General features: G+C 28.6%; 1 protein-coding gene across 1 annotated transcript in view; it reads left to right on the top strand.

The window, feature by feature from the left end:
- The window catches only part of nAChRalpha2 (nicotinic acetylcholine receptor alpha2), a 299,616-nt gene that overhangs the window by 207,131 nt on the left and 70,629 nt on the right, over positions 1–21,856 (top strand). The window contains exon 4 of the mRNA XM_075374216.1: positions 15,980–16,160. Coding sequence (XP_075230331.1) covers positions 15,980–16,160 — 181 coding nt within the window. The remainder of the gene's footprint in view (positions 1–15,979; positions 16,161–21,856) is intronic.

The following is a 21,856-nucleotide window of genomic DNA, read 5'->3' on the forward strand; positions in this document are numbered from 1 at the left end:
TTTGTTGGTATCATAAAAAGAACAGAGATCTAGTTGCATTACAAGAAAAACTTTATAATATTATGAATAGTGTGAATCCTGATACTTTAGTTTGTACAGACGGGTCTAAAAATGTTAATTCTGTTGGTTATGCTTTTTTGTTTGGCAATAGAACATACATATTTGGCTATTAATAAGGCCTTAAATATAATTAGCCCAACATTTTGACACATACTTGTTTAATGAGATTCCATGAATGCCTTACAGGCAATTGGTGACAAGTAATCTGGACACTCTCTTGTCTGTGAGATTCAACGTGTTATTTCTCAAATGACTCAATGTAACACAACTGTGAGCTTCTGCAGGATCCCCAGCCATATTGAAGTTTCCGGCAATGAGTGCACTGATAATACAGCAAAAGAGGCTTGTTTCCAGCCTCTTTTCACTAATTGTGTTTTTTCTGATGATCTTATCTATTTTTTGAAGAGGGTGGTCCATGATGAGTGAATGGATTGCTATCATCAACAATAAACTTCATCTTTTTAAGAACACTATATCACTGTGGAGCTCCTCATGCAGGAATAACCATCAAGAGGAGGTTATTATTTCCCATTTGAGAATAGGGCACACTAAGCTCACTCAAGGATATCTCATGACTCAGACCATTGCACCCATTTATATTGACTGTGACTCCCAACTAACTGTAAACCACTTCCTTTTGAATTGTATCTCTTATGTGCCATTACATCAGTAGTTGAAATATCTTAGGAAACAATGAGATGATATTATTGAATGTTTTACGATTTCTTAAGTCCATCCATTTATACACAAATATTTGATTTTTATTACAGTTTGTTTCGGCAATTTATTCTTGGCATATAGCAGATGGTAATTTTATTATTTTAATTTAGATTATTAATTTAATATTTCTTTGTGGTTTTAATTTGCTTTTAGCATACGTCATAGGCATTTTCCATTTATGCTTTGTTCTTATTTTACTGATTTTAGTTCTTAATTGTTTTTTTAATAGTTGTTTATTTACTATATAAATATCATATCCAAGCACTGATAACATTACTTTGTTTGTGACCAAAAAAAAAAATCATTCTACTTATGACTTTGGGTTACTTGTCATATGGAGAATAAAACTTCTATGGTAATTCAATACCTAGGTATATAATCGATGATTATTCCTTCCAGAATGATCACTAATTTAGATAATATAAATGAACAATGTGCTGGATACGAAAAAGTGTATCTAGAAAAAGTGTATCAAAGAAAAGTATATCTGTTCATAAATTTATGAACAGCTAATTAAATTTTCTATCTATGATATTCATTTTTAAATTGATATTTGACTATTAACAATTTTATTGTGTTATTAAATAAAAATTATAAAACTTCATTTAATAGAATTTAAATTCTTACATCATAACATGCATTCCCTATATTACATATTGTCTCTTATTTTATGTTTAGAACCAGAAAAGAAAAAAATGTGTGCTTAGTAATAGACCTATATTTTTAGTACTTTTACTCTTCCACTACCAAATATTGCTCATCTGAGTTTAGAAAGCATAAACACATAGATGCACAGTAGTTTACCTTAGGTATCTGAAGTAGTGTTGGCTCTGCTAATAGTACAATGAAGAGGAGAGTGTACCACAACAGAAAATCATAGTTAGCCAGAAGCAAGTTCCTACATTTTATGTCTTAGTTTTACTATATTTTTCTACTAAACTATTTCCTGAGCATTCATCAGCTAGCTAATTTTCCTTTGCTTCATGTTACTCCTCTTAATTCATTTTTTGTTGAGCCACTTATCTTCTTTATCCTTCTTATTCTTCTGACTTCCAATTCCAATCATCTCTCTGGTAGCCCATGGCATTTTATACTTCTTCTTTTAATGAAACAAACTGTGTTCGGTGTCTAAGAAATTAATTTCTACTTTTTCCTTCTATATCTCTTTCCTTTAATACTTCAGCAAACTTCTCTGCTACCCTTTTTCAAATTGTTATTTCTTCCAGATACCATTTCTTTAATTTTTTCCCTCTTTAAACTCTCATCAATATCCCTTTAGTTCTGCTACCAGAAATACATGATCACTATTAATGTTGGCTTCTGGCAATCCTTTTACATGTGGCTTTTGTAAATCATTTCCAAATCTTTATTCCATAGTATATCAATTTATATACCATTTCCAAATTTTTATTCTACAACTGTTTAACCAGTTTGATGTCATTGTTTTCTTTACCTCATGATTCCTGTAAGTAGTTTTCTTTAACAGTTTTAAATCAAATATTTATGAAAAAATGTTTATTTTCCTTTCAAAACTTAATAAATTTCTCTCCTCTAATTCTGTAGGCTTGTCTACTCTTTCACATTTCTTGATCTTTCTTCCTTCCCCTATCACTATCTTACAGAAATGTTTACCCCCCACTTTCACAATCTTCTCTATCCCTAACATTAATCTCCTCTAATGTTTAAACATTACTTAAATTGCATCATCATTTTGACCAATTGACTTGTAAAACTCTTTTGGGTTCATTACTATTCCAAAATTACATAATAATAATTTAAGTTGAAATGGCAACTTTAGAAAATCTAGGAATATCTTGTCATATTATTCACCAAGAGTTTCACTAGATTCTCCTCACATATAAATGAAAGGAAGAATTTTTAATTTCATCAAACAGATTCTCTAATTAAAAAAAATTTCCATAAATATGTTACAATTATGCTTACTTACAGAACTCTTTAATTTGTTCAGCATTACACCATAGAATAATAAATATTTGGTGACTGGGTTTAAAACTCATCTAAACCAGCTGAAACAGCATAAAAATTGTAATTTCAAGGTGGAATTCCTGTATAATTTATTTTGAGATTTTTTTGAATATATTGCACTAAAAATTTAAAATTTATTTGAAAGAAAAGTAGAAGCTCAATAAGTATAAATATAAGCAATAAATAATATGTCATTTTGTCTCACAGATTGATAAAGAACTCAACTTCATTAGTGGATCTACTATTGATATTCACACTCCATTTATAAACAAAGAAATTATTTTTTTTTTCATATAAAATAAACTTTTACTGCCTAGATAAATTCTACTGATATATTAAATGTTAAATTTATTTTTATAACATATAATTATATTTCTTTATTAATTAGCTTAGTTTAAAAATAGCAAAAAATTATATTAATTTCATATAAATCATTCATATCTTGTCTCTTCAATGAATTTACAATTTTTTTATTTTTAATGAAAAATTTAACAAATTAAAAAATAGGTAAATTTTAGTGAAAAGTCTAACAACTTAATCAAAAATTTTGCCCTTCTAGAGGTTATTGAATATTAGCATTTTCCAACATATCAAAGTTTTAAAGGCAAAATTTACTAACAGTTGTAATATTAGCTGTTTTAATGGTAATATTACAAACAATTAATTTAATTGTACTAAAAACATTAATTTCTTTTTTTCCTTTTTTACTTATTTCATCTTCCTTAAATTTATTAAGCGGAATAAGAAATTAATAACAAATGATTATACTTCCAGTGCTTCTTCATCTAAATAGCTTTGACACAACCTCTTAAGCTTATTACAGCCTCAACAGTATCATCAGTCTAAATTACAAAGAAGATATATTGAATATCACATTTTGTAGTAGTGTCGCTTTTTCTCTAGCTACTAGCGTCTCCATCCTTGAGTCTAACATTATTCTACAAGGCATGCATGTAAACATGCTCAGGATTATGTATGCGGAATATTCTAAATCCATTCCTAAAACAAATTTAGCTGTACAGATAAAAAAGTAAAATTTTTCTCATAAAAAATACTTCTAATAAAAACTTTATTTATGAAGTACCTGAGGTAAAAGTAATAAAGTAATAGGTTTATCTAAAAACAACACAAAATTAATTACAGTAATAATAGTTTAGGAAAGGAATATCAATATCAAAGGAATATCAAGGAAGAAAGAAACATCTATATGTAGAACAGAAACAGGAGAATGGTATGATGCATATACTAAGCTTAAAGGTTGATGTAAAGTAAAAAATGAATATCTAATTCATATCTGCTGAGACCAGACTGGAAGTGGTGGATAAAGTCAGAATAGGTCATGTTAGAACTAAAGGAAGGCCACCTTTTTGTAAACTACGATGGAAAATTCCCTTCCAACACATCTTCCCATCAATCCTTTAAGAAAATAGCAATCCCTTTTTATAATGAAAAATTTATTCAATGATCATTATACAAAGGTTTATTTTATTTAATAGCAAGGAGCCCTTTCAAAAAAATTTCTAAAATATCAGATTCTAAAATATGTTTGGTTTAACCGCGTCACAAACAAACAAACTAGCTTTGCAAACTCAACAGATCAGTTACACAGTTAAACAACTTAAAAATTTAACTAATTTCAAGATCTAAAATAGAATTATATTTTTCTATTTTGAGTAAACTAAATTGATTTTTTTTTAATTTGTGTGTTTTTTTTAATTATACAATTATCATGAATAACTATATAAAATAACTATGTTGCTACTTATTTAACATCGACCTATTATGAATTGAAGGAGTTTACTCATTTTGTTTGAGGTATTGTTGGATCAGGTACAATTAAATAAAATGTTGTTATTTATCTGTCACCTATGAATGTTGTGAAGATTCTCTTTTTTACTCTTTATAATTTTCCTACTTCAGGCTCTTCACCCGGTTATTTTTTTAAGGACAAAGAAATAAATATAAACTAGTTTTACTACAAGGAAAATATTCTTCCTTATTTTCTCAACCTAAAACACACAAAACTGATTTGGTTTGGTACAAACATAATAAATTGAGGAACAATGGTTAGTAGAAAACCATCTCATTAGTTGATATATGGACCTGGATGTCAGAAATTTATATTTTTAAACCAACCTACTGAAAAATTATAAATGTATTAATTAAACATAACATGCCAAGAAATGTCCCTAAACATAATGCTGAATAAAATATTGAACAATTAATGATAATTGAAATCACTGAACAAAATAAAACCACTGATTAAAGGAACTAAAGATCAAAACATTGAAAGTTAGTTGGAATAAAGCGTAATTCAATGCATAGACTTGAGATTTTGTTGTGAGGTTATAAGAGTACATAGTTTTTCAATTTTTCTTTGGTTGGTTATTTTTGGCCAAAAATTCTTCCACATTATAATCGTCCGGACACGATATATTTATTGCAATAAATAATCATATATTAGATTTTATATCTCAACAAAAATTTCCCACAGCTCTGCAGCAATTGGCATGAATAGCTGAAAAACACTACAGTTATTTAGATATCTTAATATAAACAGACAACTCTAAGAAACCATAAAACTCAAGATAAAAACATTTCATTATTGCCTGGAATAGTTTGTATGTTAGCCCCTCAGTTTAAACTTGCAACGCAATGCCGTATAACAGACACACTCCTCAAGGATGTGGTGCACTGTCAGTTTGCAGTCATAGCAAACACAAACTGCTGCATCTGAGTCATCAGATATCCATGAGTTCCTAGTGTACGCTATTCACAAACGGGAGATAACCTCCTGTTGACGGTTATTTCTACATGAAGAGCTCCACAATGAGATAGTGTTCTTAACTGGGCTAAGTTTTTTATTTATGGTGGCATCCCATTTATTCTGCCACTCATCATGAACTACCCTCTTCAGGAAACAGACAAGGTTGTTAAAAGCAATGCAACTAGCAAAAGGCAGCTGAAAACAAGCCTCTTTTGTCACATTGTCTTCACGCTCCTTGCCTGAAATTCCTATATGACTGGGAATCCAGCAGAAGCTCACCATTGTATTACAAGGTCTGTAAATAAATAATGAGACAAGTTTTTTTGGCAGCTAAAGTTACTAGTAAACATATGCTTATATAAACAGCTGATTTATATTAGGTATTAATATTTTTAGTCTATTGTTGCCGTGTGAGACGTAAACAAACTATTTGTGAAACGAGTTTTTGTTGTACATTACAAAAATGAGTGATACTAATTATGAGCAACGTTGTGCAATCAAGTTTTATGTTAAACTTGGCGAAAATGCTACTGAAACTTTTTCAGAATTGAAAAGGACATATGGAGATAACGCTCTGTCACGAGCCCAAGTTTTTAGGTGGTTTAAAACATTTTGAGATTGCTGGGAATCAGTTGTGGATGATCCATGCTCTGGAAGACAATCAATGTTAAAAAGTGACAATAATGTTGAACAAATCAGAAACTTGATTTGTTGCAGAACAATTGAATATGAACCATACCACAGTCCATCAAATTTTTACAAACGAATTGGACATGATGAAAGTTTGTGCAAAATTGGTCCCAAAAAACCTCACTGTTGAACAGATAAACAACAGGGTGGAAGTATGCCGTGATCTTCTAGGGCAAATTTAAGCTGATTCTGATTCTCTAAAAAATATTAAACAAATTGTTAGGGATGTAGGATGTAGAGGGTATACTGAAATGAAACGACTAGCACTAAATAGGGAATCTTGGAGAGCTGCATCAAACCAGTCAAATGACTGAAGACAAAAAAAAATAATATTATTACTGGTGTTGAATCTTGGATATTTGAGTAGGACTCAGAAACAAAACGTCAGAGCAAGTAGTGGCACACTTCAAACTCACCACATCCAAAAAAACAAAAATGAACAAATCAAAACCATGCTAATTTGTTTTTTCGATAGTGATGGGATTGTCTATAAGGAGGTTTTACCTACAGGACAGACTAAATCAATATGTTTACCAAGAAATTCTTGAAAGACTGCAGTAAAAGTTGCCAGCGTGAGATCAGCAATCAAAGACAACTGGAATCTGCATCATGACAATGCACCTTGTCACACTGCACTCTCAATTAATGAGTTTTTAGCAAAGAAAAACATTCCTGTAGTTCCTCAACCACCTTATACACCCAACTTGAGTCCCTCTGACTTTTTCCTGTTCCCAACTTTAAAAAAACATCTCAAAGGACACCATTTTGGAACAGTAGGAAACATTTTAAAAAATGTAACCAATCATCTAAAGGATATTCCTGTTTTTGAGTTCCAACAATGCTACGAAGAGTAGGAAAACCGTTTGAAACATTGTGTGGCTTCCCAAGGGAACTATTTCAAAGGTGATATTTCAAAGGTGAGTCCATGTATAAGTGGATTGTAAATAAAAAGTTTTTCTGAACCAGTCTCATTACTTCATTTGCAGACCTTGTATGTCTAGTCATTTGCTAAATAACACACTGAATCTCACAAAAAACTGGCTGTCTGGAGTACGTCCCTAATTGCCTATAAGGCACTTATGGAATCTGAGCAAACAAGAACATTTCAAAATTTTGAGCTAACCATATGAAAGATGTTATTAATGGCATACAGTTCTGAAACGAAAATACTGGTGATGCTGGGAGTGCCAGACATGTATGTTCTGTTGCCAACCACAAAATGAGTCAAAAAATTGCCAACCACAGAACAGTGGACCAAGAACAGTGGACCTAGTGGAAAAATAAGCCACCCAGTCATATTTAGTGATGACTTGTAGCTAAAATTAGTAGGGATGCTGCTCCAGAAAATTTTTTTCTAGGCCTTTTCTAGGCCATGGTTAAAGTTTTCTGTAAAATAAAAGAACCAAGAAAAAGGTGAACAAAATAGAATAGCTAGAAATAGGATAATAATCTAATTCTACACTTTATCACATTCAAGAATATGGTAAACGGTTTAACCAAATAAATAATAAAATGTCAATATTTTTTTTGTATTATTAAATAATAACTTAATAAGATGTCTGCTTAAAAACACTATAATCCAATGGTGCACAATTTAAATATCTATGTACAGAGAAACAAATACATAATTAGTTTTTACTATTTTCTCTTTTGCTCTTCCAGTTTGTTTTTGGACAGATTTGGCAATCAGAGCACCCTTGCTTCCTGCCGTCTTCAGATCACTACTGAAAAACACAACTAAACCACTTTCACATTCCTTCTTCCACCTAAAATAGACTAGGGAATGAACAAGGAACATTCCATATACACGCGAAGTAAAAAAAAAACTACCTTCCACCAGCACACCAGGGATGCGAAAGCGACAGTGCTCTCTCTCCCTTGCAGCCTAGTATGCAGCTTCCTATGTGCACATGCACACAATAGCCAAACACCATGCCGTTGGATCTGTGAAGTGCACAGTTCCATACAAAAATTTTTGTATCTTTTTCATAAACTGGGGGATGGCTACTGACATTAAGTTTAAGGATTATATATTATACAAGTACAAAAGAAAGAATTAAAGAAAAAAGGGCTTATTATATTAAATTTTATTGATAATATCAAGTTGAAATAGGGAGTGCTGCAGTTCCACAGTGCTTACACACAAGCCGCTACTGGTCATAGTCCAACTGGGAATGAACTAGAGCTCAGTAGAAAAACACGCATACTCGATCAGCTACCATCAGTATTTTTCAGCTTACCCAATATTTTTCAACATTTTTACTTCAGCTTCTTTACATGTGTTACCCAGATTAATCGTTTGTCAAACTAAATCCCCAGAAATCTAACCCGTTGTTTTTCAAGTAAAGATGCCAAGCCTGAAAAGATGGCTTCAAATTCACAACTTTCAGAATGTAAGTGAAGGTGTGGTTTAGATTTCAGTGTCATTAAATTATATATATATAATGTGAAATATAAACAACCAAATCACAACAATTAGATGTTAAACTTAACACATTAATTTCCAATAACTAGTTTTCATAGTATCCCGTGTACTCGTTATTAAATTCTACATTTATTATATTAAAATATATTCTTTTAATTGTTTGTCATTTTATTTGAAATTATGTTTTATATTTTGAAATTTTTAATAATATTTTCAGCATACATGTAAATTTTGCTGCCCAGAGCTATAATGATTTAATCTTTAAAATGTAGTATTTTCCATGTTCTAATGTCATTATTGCCATCTGTTAGATTGTATTTAACGATAAAAATGGTAAAATTATGAAAAAATATATTAAAAACAGAATAAAAAATACTTAGATAATTATACTAAAATACAACGCAAAAAAATAACACAAAGGTAAATAATATTTTATACCTAAAATACAGTTACATAAATAAAATTTTAAAAAAATTATTTACAGGTATGATAAAAAAATATATAAAAAGCATATAACCCAAAAATCACATTATAAAATATTTTAAAAATAACAATAACAAAAATAATAGAGAAATAAAGAGGAATATACAAACTTAAATGCAATGAGAATGTAATAATTTTTATAATTTTAAAACCAATAAGTAATTTAAAAAATAGATTTACAGAACATTACACAGCATAAAAAAAGAAGAAAAAAAAGGTATATCTAATGTAGCTGACATCTGTTGGAATGGAAACATAGTATTACAGATTTCAAAAATTATCTAGAGACTTTGGAAGTGTGTTATAATGATAAAACAATGAATATACTTGAGAAATATTACATTTATAAATATAAAAAGAAATATAAAGTCAATACTTATAATATTATTCAAAATATAAAATATGATTTCAAATAAAATAACAAACAATTAAAAGAAAATGTTTTAATGCAAGAGATAAAGAATTTAACACCAACTGAATCTGCAGGGTACTGTCAAAACTATTGGAAATTAATTTGCTAAGTTTAACTTATAATTATCATCCTAATTACTGTTTTGATGGTTTATATTTCATGTAATATTTAATTTTATTAACACAATATGTTAATAAATTATTTGAATATTAAAAAAATATACGCATATATATTTTTTTTACATTTTATTTTTTTTAATTGTTCGTGTACATTCATGCTTCTTGTGCAAATATGTATGTTTGTGTATTTGTGCTTGTGAGTGTTAGTAAGAAAGTATAAATGCATTGAGTAATGAAGTGAAGCACTGACGGGTACTAAGTAGAAGAGTAGAATGGGTAGCCCAGTGTTTGAAGAGAAGCCTTTGCCTAACATGTAGCATCAACCGCATTTGAATTAAACACCTGCATTTGACACAATGAATATGGGTATCCACTCAAGTGAAAAATTAAATTTCATTCATATCGCTTTACAAACAATTTAATCTATGTGACATATACTGAAATAGACATACATACATACATATACATATAAAAAAACACACACACCCACACACTCTTTATTCATTTATTTTTACATATATACTTTTGATGTTTTGCAATTATTAAATGTCAACATATAAAATCCTCATTTATGACAATAAATATATAATGTAAACTTATTAGTTTACATTATATATTTATTTATTTTATTTATTTATATATATATTTATTGTAACCACATGTAACCAAATTACATTCAGCTATAAACAAACCCAAAATTTCAAACTATATCAAATTTACAAATACAAATTACAAAAATAGACTTATAAATCTGTTGAAGGCAAAAGGGCTTTTGACCAGATAAGTTCTCCAATTGAATTTATATTGTTTCATTTACTTAAAACCAATAAACAATTAAAATATAGTTTCAAAATAGATTTTATTTAATTTCATCAATAAAATAAATAATTTACTAAGAACTGACAGATAAACAAATTTAATTTAGAGTTATTATTCAAAATTAACTGCAGTGTTTTGAAAACTCTGTTTTAGATTTTTTTTCTTTAAATGTGCCATTACAAACACGGATTTTCCATTATCTTTTCTGTTTCTCAGTACATTCAATTTAATCTGATTTTATTGCCCATTATCATACAATTTCTTTTCTTAAATTCCATTTAATTTAGCAGGCACTCCATTTGATTGCGCTTTTAGCAATTTTTCAACCTTTTATTGGAAAATTAAAAACAATATCAGTGAAGAATCCACTTTAGTTAATTAAGAAAGACCACACTACATCTACAAAAAGTCTACCAGGATTCTCAAGTATATTTGAAAAGGTATTTTAAATCTACAGGCATAGAACTCACTGTAACTAAATAGGTTATGTATATGTAAAATATCATAATGTTGTCAAATTTAATAATGTTGTGGAAATTATACATTAAATGAATTGTGATTTTTTCCCCTTTAAATGTAACATTGCAGTTATCCACTTGCTTAATATATTTCAGTGTACATAAAATAATAATTAAATTTTATTATTTTAGAAATTTTAATAATATGATTTTTGTATAATGTGTGACATCCATAACATTTGTAGTACCTGACACGATAAAATGTCATTATGAAAAATAGCATACTCAACTCAAAGATTAATAAAGTATTTTTTTCATTCTCACTGCCAATAATTTTAAGTGAAATCAGTAAATATAGCTCATCATATTCAACAAAATGTTAACAAAAAGTTTTTAAAATTTTACTCTTACGTTAATGATTCATGAAGGGTATCTGACTCTTATAGTGAAACTATACTGCATATAGAGTTGTTTACAGTTCTGCTGTACATAATGACAGTTTAATTTCTTGCTAATACACAGCTAACCTATTTTTATCTTTATACCACTTTTCCCCCTTTTGTTTTTTTATTTTTTTATTTTTTCCATCAGTCATTTTACCAGTATGATGCTACCATCTGTTCCTTTCTGTTCTATAATAATCTTCTAATCTTAAAATATTTACTACATACTATCTCCTGAATTATTTGCTTAATTTTTTACAATCTTGTTTTCTCTTATCATTTCTTCCCTATACACAAGCTTAACTTATAAGGTCATAATGTATGACCCAGAAATTTAGATGTTTTTACCTGATTCTAACTGAATTTCTGTCTTCTTCTACTAGTCTTCTAACTCTTCCTCCTGTACTTTACCAACCGACATTATTTTCTACATTCTCCAGACTCCACTAATGTTATATTTAAAAAGATTTTTTCAAGAATAAACTTCTAGTTTAATTATATTATAATATATACTTATTCTATGTAGTTTTATATTCATAAATTAAAAATGAAATTATGGCAGAATTCTTTTCAGATTTTTTTTCTTGTTTGGGCTAATCTACTGCTATCTTTCTTACTTTATCGATCTTCTGAAACATTACAAAATATATAACATTTGTTCAACTTCTGGTATATGCATCTTGTTACATGAATAAGTATTTCTTTATCCAAAAAATTACAATTATGGATTTATTCTTAAAATTTATTGCCTTAAAACAAACAAATTGAATTTTATGGCCAGTTTTTTTTTGTTGATAGTCATATCATTTACTTCATACCATGATTTTCCTTTTTTAATAAAACTAGTATAACAATTTCTACAAATCGAAAATCCATGACATAATATTGCACTTATTACTTTGTAAGTACAACCCTCGATTTTTATTGTTAAATTTGATTTTACCAATCAATTTTATTTTTGTTTATTTATTCATTTTTTAATAAAACTAGTAGAGTATAATCTTTTGTAAATTAATAATTTTATTTATTTTAAAGAAGTGCTTGGAATTAAAAAAATTGTTTCATCTTCAGTACTTTTATTTACATAACTGTATTTACTATTAAAACAAGCTGCAGTATATTTTCTTTTAAATTTTATTATTTCAAAAACATTATCAAGTTTTTGTATGCTACCTAGCACTATCAAGTACTGCTATCTAGCACTGTGATTCATAAAGATACATTAAAAAAATTAATAAAATGACATATTCAAGTCCCATGGTTCATCAAATGGAAAAAAAAAAACGTTTACTAACAAAATTCAAGGCATTTTTTGAAAGTATTCTGTATTACTAATCCAACTGAACTGAAATATAATGTTTTCATGCTTATTTTTCCCCATTTTCATTTCACTTTTAGGTTAGGTCATGTTTAGAACTGTAAACATAGTTCGTTGACTTCATCGCCTCTTACCGACGAAGTTCTAACGAACTCCGTGATTTCATGCTAATTTTAAAGCCTTTATTTAATACATAATTTATTTTCAAACTGAATTCTTCTCTAAATGATGGATTCACATTGTTTTAACTCAATGTTGATATCCACCAGAAAACCAATATCATTGCCAGTTTAAATTTTTCCCTTTCCTAAATTGTGACTATTCTCACATTTTCATTCCTTTACTAATTTCTCCTATACACAAGCTAAAATTAATGGCAATAGAATACATTTTTACTCGACCTTTCAAACTATAGCTTTCTTTCTCTCTCTTCTTTTATCAGAGATAATCAATTCTTATGCATAAATCACCTTCTCCTCTACATTTTACTTATAATGTTAAAGCAATTTTTCATTCTAAATTGTCAAATATCTTCTCAAGAGCTCCAACATCATGTTTTCTTTTATGATTTTAATTTCATTCTTCTTTCTACTTTGATACGAGTCTAAATAACCTGTCCAACCATGACTGATGATATTTCTAAAAACCAAGGTTATATTCACTCTGTTCACCTTAATCAATTATTCTACCTATCTGTCAATTGATCTAGTGAGTTTTTTAAGTTGACACTAAGATCTCAGTCATTTGTTTGCTTCCAGTTAATTTCAGCAATTTCTTTGACATCACCCTGCTGCATCAACATAACTCAATTAAATCTGTTCCTGGATAAGTTATGATGTAAAATTTGACTTTAAATATTTTAAAGCCAAAGGAGTGGTCTTATTCACCATTCCTTTCTGAACTATTAGATCTTACCTGAGTGTATGCTCTTCTTTATGATTTTTAAAAGTGCTTTAATATATATGAAAACCCTGTACTTTAAAATGCCACAAAAAATTGTTATTAGTCTACACCTTATACAAAATTGTGAAAGCCTAGCTCATCTCTTCTCCTAGGTTCATACTCTCATATAATTTTCTCCCACCAACCATCTTCTACTATGACACTCAGTTCTCCTGCTATTGTTCCCCTCTCTTTCCACAAGCTTAGCTCTGCCTAAAATTGAATATTCATTCCTGAAATTCAGTGTTGAAGAGTTTTTACACTCTCTACCAGTGTTTTTCAATTAATAATTCTTTCAAGTTAAAATAGTCTTTGTTTTGTCTGGATATTCCTAAATATTGTACATAGCATTGGGTTTAATTCTTGTAATTTCTGTTTCGACTTCTCAAGTCAAAACAACATGCCAATACCTTTAGTAAAGATTCTCGCTGCATCAAAAACAGGATGCTATTGACTGAAGCTTTCAATAAACAATTTTAAAAGATCCATGAACAGCAACCATGTGATAACATCTTGACAACCTGGTCTAACCTTATAACAAAGGTTATTTTCCTTTAACAGTTTAGGCATCAGGCCCATTCTGAAAACAGAACTACATTGTATTACAGAACATTTTTGATGCCAGCTGTTTCAACAGTACAGTTGTTAGTTGTTATTGTAGCAGTTATTATTAAGCCATGAAGGTTTGCCCTCTACAATATCATTTTAACTTATACCACATTTATAATCTTAAGAGATAACTTATAAAATTCAACCATTATTAGATAAACATGAAGGATTAAATGTAACACCTTGGTCTAATTTATGTACCCTACAAATAAAATTTGCTTCTTAATGAGAACCTTTTTCATATCACGATATTAATTGAAACTGGTGCTTATATCCCTGGGTTCTTGCCCTTCTGCAAGAAAAGCATATATCTGAAAGTGTTCATATATCCTAATATTCATCACAGCTATAACAGCTTATAACAGGGTATCTGCATACTAATTAAGCTGGTAACTGTCTATGTCGGTAGGATCTCCCTTCTTGTGTAAAAGATATGCCCTTATTGATCAGTCAGTAACCTTGAAATCATGTCAAGGTGTTCCAGAGTTTTTATAACTTACCATTATGAAAAACTCACAACAGAAAAAAAGATAAGTTACTTTTTGACATTTGATCATAAAAATGAGTAGTTGGTTGCAAAAGATCATTTATTTAACAGGGCAGAAATTTTTCAATTATATATAATCCTTCACCAAGGAATCTGCTGCAATTAAGCCAATTCATGTTTGTAATGAATGAACCACTGATGGAAAAATGGTAAGCAACTGTTTTGACTACTATTTCTATTCTATCTCACAAGATGATGAACAGATCTTCATCACAAATTTTGCTCTTCTGGAAAGAGTCATGCACTTATAGGGGGTTTGAGGAGACAGTCTAAAACAGTTATTATTTGTGTGGTTAGTTAATTATTATTAAATTAGTTGTATTAACTTTATTTAGGAAATCCTTCACCATTTATTTTGATAAAATAATTTACTGGGTAATAAATTAACATATTATATTATGACCTATGATACTCAATTTCATTTTTGTTTTTAATTTTTTATTTTTTATTAGGTGCAAACATACAATTTATTACTTAGAATTAGACTCAAAAGATAATGTTTTACTATATTTTATTTTATTTTTCCATGTATTAATGTCTTACGATATAAGAGAAAAATTATTGAAAATCTACTACTTCACAAATTCCAATTTTATTTCAGCAAGCAAATTACATCATTAATGTTGGAAAGTAAACTTTAATATCAGTTGAATTTATCTAGTTTAGAGTTATTTAGTTCTGTTGTATTTTCTTTTCAGTCCCTTTCTACAAAACTTCTCCTCTGTATCTAAAGCAATTTTGTTAACTTAGTATTTCAAAACCTTTTTGAATAATAAAACCTCTTGGAGAGAACCTGCTAACAAAGTCCATTAATTCTGCTCCCTATTGTAAGGTCATAATCGTTGCTCTAAATCCATAGGAAGTAACACTTCTCAGAATAACTTTTCTTCCCCTTAAGGACAACAACCTTGTAATTCCTTTGCAGTAACAATCATAGAATGTTTTAAGTTTTGTATGAATTAAAGTTTCCAGCTATTTAAATAAAACCAGTCACGAATAATTTACACTATATTATAATTATATATTGTGCTTCAATCTAGTTTAGTTATGGATCGTACTCTATACATTAACCAGTTTTTTTTTTTTTGTAATTTAAGTTTATTTAGCCACCAAAGAAAGAATTAAACAAAATTCTTTTAAGCATATTGATTACTTTTTTCAGTAGATTCTTTTTGTTTCAGTGCGGATGGTGAATATGTAGTGACAACAATGACAAAAGCTGTTTTACATCACACGGGTAAAGTATTATGGACACCACCAGCAATTTTTAAATCATCCTGTGAAATTGATGTTCGTTACTTCCCTTTTGATCAGCAAACATGCTTCATGAAATTTGGATCATGGAGTTACGATGGGGATCAGGTAATTTAAATTTAGTTTAGTTTCAATTAAATGTAAATTAATTTTAACTAAGTTTAGTTTTAGGAAAATTATTATAATTTACCTTACCTTATTTATTTATGCATTTTTCCCCATAAAATATATATTGTAATAACCACAATACAATTTTTTAAGTCTAATAATAATATTCTAAAAGTCAACCAAGCTACAAGTGATTTATCTGAAGATATTACTTTTCATTGGATATATTAAGATTTACGAAAGATTAGGCTCACAAGTAGTGAGGCCAAGAAAACACTCATCATGGCCCATAATGCATAGTATGGTAGTCATACTAAATAACTATCAGGAAATTTATTCGTTGATAATCAACTGATAAACCACTGAATATAAAAACTGAAACGTTTCAGTATACTCCAATTTAACGTATCACAAGAAATATTAACAATTCTACCATTAAAAGTCTAATTCTATATTACTCTTTACAATGTATTGCACATGAAGCTCAAATGTCAACATTCCATCAAGAGTAATTTTTTATTAATTAGATGAACTTTTTTTATTTTTATTTAGATGAACATATAGAGAGAGATTAGGGACTGAGTATAAAGCAATTTTAATAGCGCTGAAAAATTATCCAAGCAGTAATGTAAGATCATTTTCCTCTGGGCTTGATTAAACCAAGAAAGAAGTAAATTGCTCTGAATTGAGTAAAATCTACACGTTCTAATCAATTTAGAGCAATTTGAATTCAAAGAAGTAAGTTGCTCTAATTAAAATAGAATAAGTAGAATTCTACAAAATTCAAAATCTAGTTAATTCAGAACAATTTATTTCTATAATAAGTAAATTGTTATACAATACTTATTTTCTTATCCCTGGAATATGACATTGATTACTATAATAATCTTTTTTCTGATATTACTAAAATCAGTTGTGATTATTATGCATTAACTCTGATTTCATTTACAATAATGATTACATTAGAATACGTAATAAATATAAATTTAATTTAGAAGTTTTGTAAGTATATTTTAACAGTGAATTTGTAATTTAAACAATTAAAGAAAAATTATTTCAACATTTTTAGGTCATACATGTTCATGAAAAAATCTTAAGTTTTCAAGAGAGAGGGAAGACTAAAAATTCTAGACTATGATGGACCTAGATTTCATTAATGATTCTATAAAGGCTGCTTCCTTTATTTTTACAACCTACCTGAAACGGTAGTACCTAGAAGTAATTAGCTGATATGAATATGGTTTCATTATTTATGTAATTAATATTGATGATCAATGAAATTTCCCTACCGATTGGTTATAACCAGGAAATAAATATAAAATGATTTACCTCCTGTAAAAACGAGCGATTTAATATCTACTTCCGTTTCAAAAGTGAAACTTTTTATTTATAAATGGATAAAGTGATTTTAATTTATGAAAAAACTAAGTTTTAGCGGCTGATAGAGTGCAAATGCTCTACTTCTTCGTTAAAGATTGTGGGAAGCTTTTAATACAAGTTAAGGTTGAGACCAATGTGGTGAAAAATTATTCGACATAAAATGATCACCATACTCTTCTCCAGAACTGAACTTATTAACTATATTTCACTTTTGCATTTAAAAAGTAAAAATATTTTCTTATACTTTAATTCCTTAATACTTTCAAAAGTAAAAGTATTTTGATAAAAGTATTTATCAAAATACTTTTTCTTGAAGTTATATGTTCTTAGTTAATTCATCGCTAGTATTTTCAAATGATCATTGTTTTATTGTATTAAGTAACATAATATTTGTTGCAAAAAAGTACTTTTTTTATGAATAGCAGTCAATGTACTCTGTAATTAGAACAGATATTAGGTGTATCATGAAAAATATTGAGATTATACCCTGGAATGAAGAACCTCACACCATGAGGAATCATGAATGGAATCATTGCCTACCTCACACCAAATAATGCCATTTTGTCTGATCACAAGTCAACGTAAGTTAATTTCAATTCAGGTTATTTTTTATTCACGTTAACTTCATCCATATAAATATGGTGTTATTTAAATTGATCATAATTCCTATGCTTACATATTTTTATCGTGTAAAATACCATTTTGAAATGTGAACATCCACCCAAATTTGGCTAAATAAGAGAATAACACTGAATATTCTACTATTTGATATGCTCAAAACCAATAATTTTTTTTTTAAATACATACTCGATAGATCTCAATTTCTGGATAATTACGTTACCTTAATTTCTGTTTAACAAATACAAAAAAAAAATTATTTTATTCAGTCTTTTACTTCAAACTGTACAGCAAGATGAAGATGATGTCTAGATTAGAATGAAGATAAAATCTATCGAACAATATTAATAAACAGAAAATGAAAGTCTTTGTGAATTCTACAGTCACTTTTCCTGTTACATTTCTATAATACTAGTATTAATATTTTACTAGTCATTAAATACAATAATATGTACAATGCGGTTTTTGCAGATGAAATTCAAAAAAGATTTCTTAAGAAGATCATATAAGAAAATCTATAACTTGTGTAAGTGCACACACGAGTGTGTTCGTTTATGAGGTTGTATGTAAAAATGTGATTAAAAGTGAAAAAAATAAATTAAAATGGTGTCCAACCAACTTAGTAAGTTACGTTCCATTTAAAGTAACTAATCCTGTCTTTACCTAAATATAACGTGAGCAAAGTTAATATTGCATGATAGCGCAATATTAGTTACCTTACTAAGGACATTAGAGCGAGATTTAAAAAATAAATATTTCTGAAAAATACTTTATCTGCTATTTTTTTTAAACTCTTTGAAATGAAGCAGAATGATGATTTAATAACTAACGTTGAATAAGTAAGGAAAATTTAGGTCAAACTCATAATAACAAAAATATAAATATCAAACTGAAATCGATCGCATCATCTACGCTAACTGGTAACAGATGATGATAATAGTGATACAAAATGGGACGGATAGCTTACGAAATGGGTATTTCTTATAGCAAATATAAATATAAGCGTTTTCCGAAAATCCTTTACCACTTTGCAAAATGACGTAAATCCGTGAGCAGAATTTTAACTCGTCAATTCCATTAAATCTCTTTTATCCCACCATCAGAAGCTGCCGTACTTTGAAGCAAGGGCCTTTTTCTAAGCTGCAATGAATTATTCAGGCTTCGTGCTAAAAAAAGGAGAAATGTAAAAGTAGCAACAACGAAAGGCGCCATTTATAAATAGCTTGTCATGAACGGTTCGTATTAAATAATTTTGTCCTTCCGCTGGCGCCGCCTGAAGGAAAAGGCAACATTATTTCCATTCAAGAACATTTTTTAGTAGCTATGATTCCTTCTAAATAAGCTAAACAGAATGTATAATATTAATGAACCTACTGTTAGTTTCGTAAATTTATGAAACTTACTGCAATGGAGGAAATTAATTTAAAACGTATCGTATTTTTAAATAAGGAAAATACATTTTATTATGTAACGAATTCGTCTTCAAAATTAACAATCTCGGAATATTTTTCTCACCTATAAAATTCATGAATATAATGCAACATAAAGCGGGAAAAAATAGTATAAGACAAATAATTTAATAAGTAATACAGATAAATCGATGACATAAAGTAACCTAAATTAATCATTTGTAGCGGTAAATTATTTTGCTCATTTTCTTGTATACAATAACTAATTATTGAATGTATTTCATTATTATTATATTGTAGTAGATGTCATTATTATATTTACAATGTCATTATCACTTAACTAAATAGTTATAATGCTATCAATTAAAATCTTTGTAAGATCTCCTTCAAGAAAAAAAGGAAATCTCTCAATTTGCTTAGCATTTACTTAGTATTACAGTGACTTTGTTGCCCTACAAGGGATCAAACGCAACCGGAAGAACTATCATGCATTTTTGTAACATATAACTGAATCTTCCAGGCGTCACCGCTATTTGAAGAAGTTCTATAAAATTATGGATTTAGAACTACTTCAAAGCATTCACGTATTCTGCTTCGGTACACTTTTTTAAGTATTATTCGCTTTAATATATGTATTCTGTAATTGCCAAAAATCAACTTCGCTTCAAAATGCGTGCTGGTGAAAATGTTACAAATTTAATCTTGCAAAATCCGATACTACTTTTTTAAAATCGCATTCGGTCATCAAACTTTATCGCAAAGTTACATTCAGTCATTCAAATAAACGTTAACGTGAAACTTCTGTTAATGAAAGAACTTGGTGTTATCATAATAGACGTTTTGAAATAGTTTTTTTTTAAGTAAAAAAGTATCGAAAAAGTTCTCTTAATTTTAATTGGTCGTAAAGTTTGAATGCGATATTAGTAGACCTTTGGGATTGAAAGTAAATATGTAGAGAGTAAATGTATAATGAGAGTAAATATATTGATAAATTGGGGTTGAAAGTAAGTACGATGAGACTGTAGTTAGATAATGATTTAGATCTAGTCTAGTCGTATCACTTTTACATATAAATGTATAGTAAATTAGACATGTCTGCTAATTGATTTTTCCTTTATGAATAATAACTTTTCTTTAAACTAGATTTTTAATAATTTAATCCATAACCAAAACTTACCTTTATAACTCTTTAATCATAACAGGTAGAACTTTCTTGAAAACGGAGTCAAACAATGATTTTTTAATTGTTGCGTCTACTGTGTATATAAGAAAATTATTAAAAATTACTAATTAACACTTTTTTTTTAAGTCTAATCAATTAGTTCTTTCAGCTTCAGCAAGTATTAGAGTATTCTTTTTAAAATAATTATATAAGACTTTTAAAAAGATAAAAGTTAATTTTTTTTGTGTTTATGCGATGGCTTTTTATAATCTTCATCTTTTCGTCATGAAGATAAATAATTTTAATGAAAATGAGAATTTTTAAGTTTCTAATTCATTTATAATATACTAGCCTCTCCTTCGCGGGTTCAGCCGCTCTATATGGTTATTTGCTTTTCCCGTCGCAGTCGGTTTTTTCATTTTATATTTTTTTTAGTCAAGTAACCGAAGAGAGATGCAGCTAGTCGCTTCGCACATACAGTAACAGTGGCAGTAGCTATGTTGGTTGAGCTGCCGCGTTGAACACCGCCGCATCCCTTCAAAAATCAAAACTAAAAATCCGAAAACGGTTTTTATTATTAACATATTATTTAAGTGATTCGTTAGTTTTTCTTTCTTCCGAATTCAACACGCACGTAATAAGGATTTGTAGAGAATAATTTAAGGTAAGTATAAAATCTTTCTATAATGTGATTTCATCAAATTACGCATCCAGCTTGTCTGTTGCTTTAAACATCTGTAAGATTTTTTCCTTTACCTACTTGTAAAAAAAGGATTCTTTAAGGCAAAACTAAACAAATCATTTAGCATTTTTATGAAAGAAATCTGTAATATTTATGATATAATGAAAAATATTAATATATATATTCCTACTTATTATGCGACATAGCCTACCTCTTCTGTCTTCATATTCAGCTGTACTGGAAAATAGAATAAGTCTGCAGGAAGTTAAAAAAAGAATTGTGTCTGTTCTTACTTTAGGTGAATAAATTTAAATTGATTTACCTAGCAGATAATCCATTTTCAAGAGTGAGTAACTTACTCGTATATCTCTGTTCAGTCCCTCGGCTATTTTCTTTATCCATTTAATGTAATTTAGTCTATTCTTTTTCTTTATCTTTAGATTAT

This window comes from Lycorma delicatula, chromosome 1 (assembly GCF_047948215.1).
Source record: "Lycorma delicatula isolate Av1 chromosome 1, ASM4794821v1, whole genome shotgun sequence".
Classification (NCBI taxonomy): Eukaryota; Metazoa; Arthropoda; class Insecta; order Hemiptera; family Fulgoridae; genus Lycorma; species Lycorma delicatula.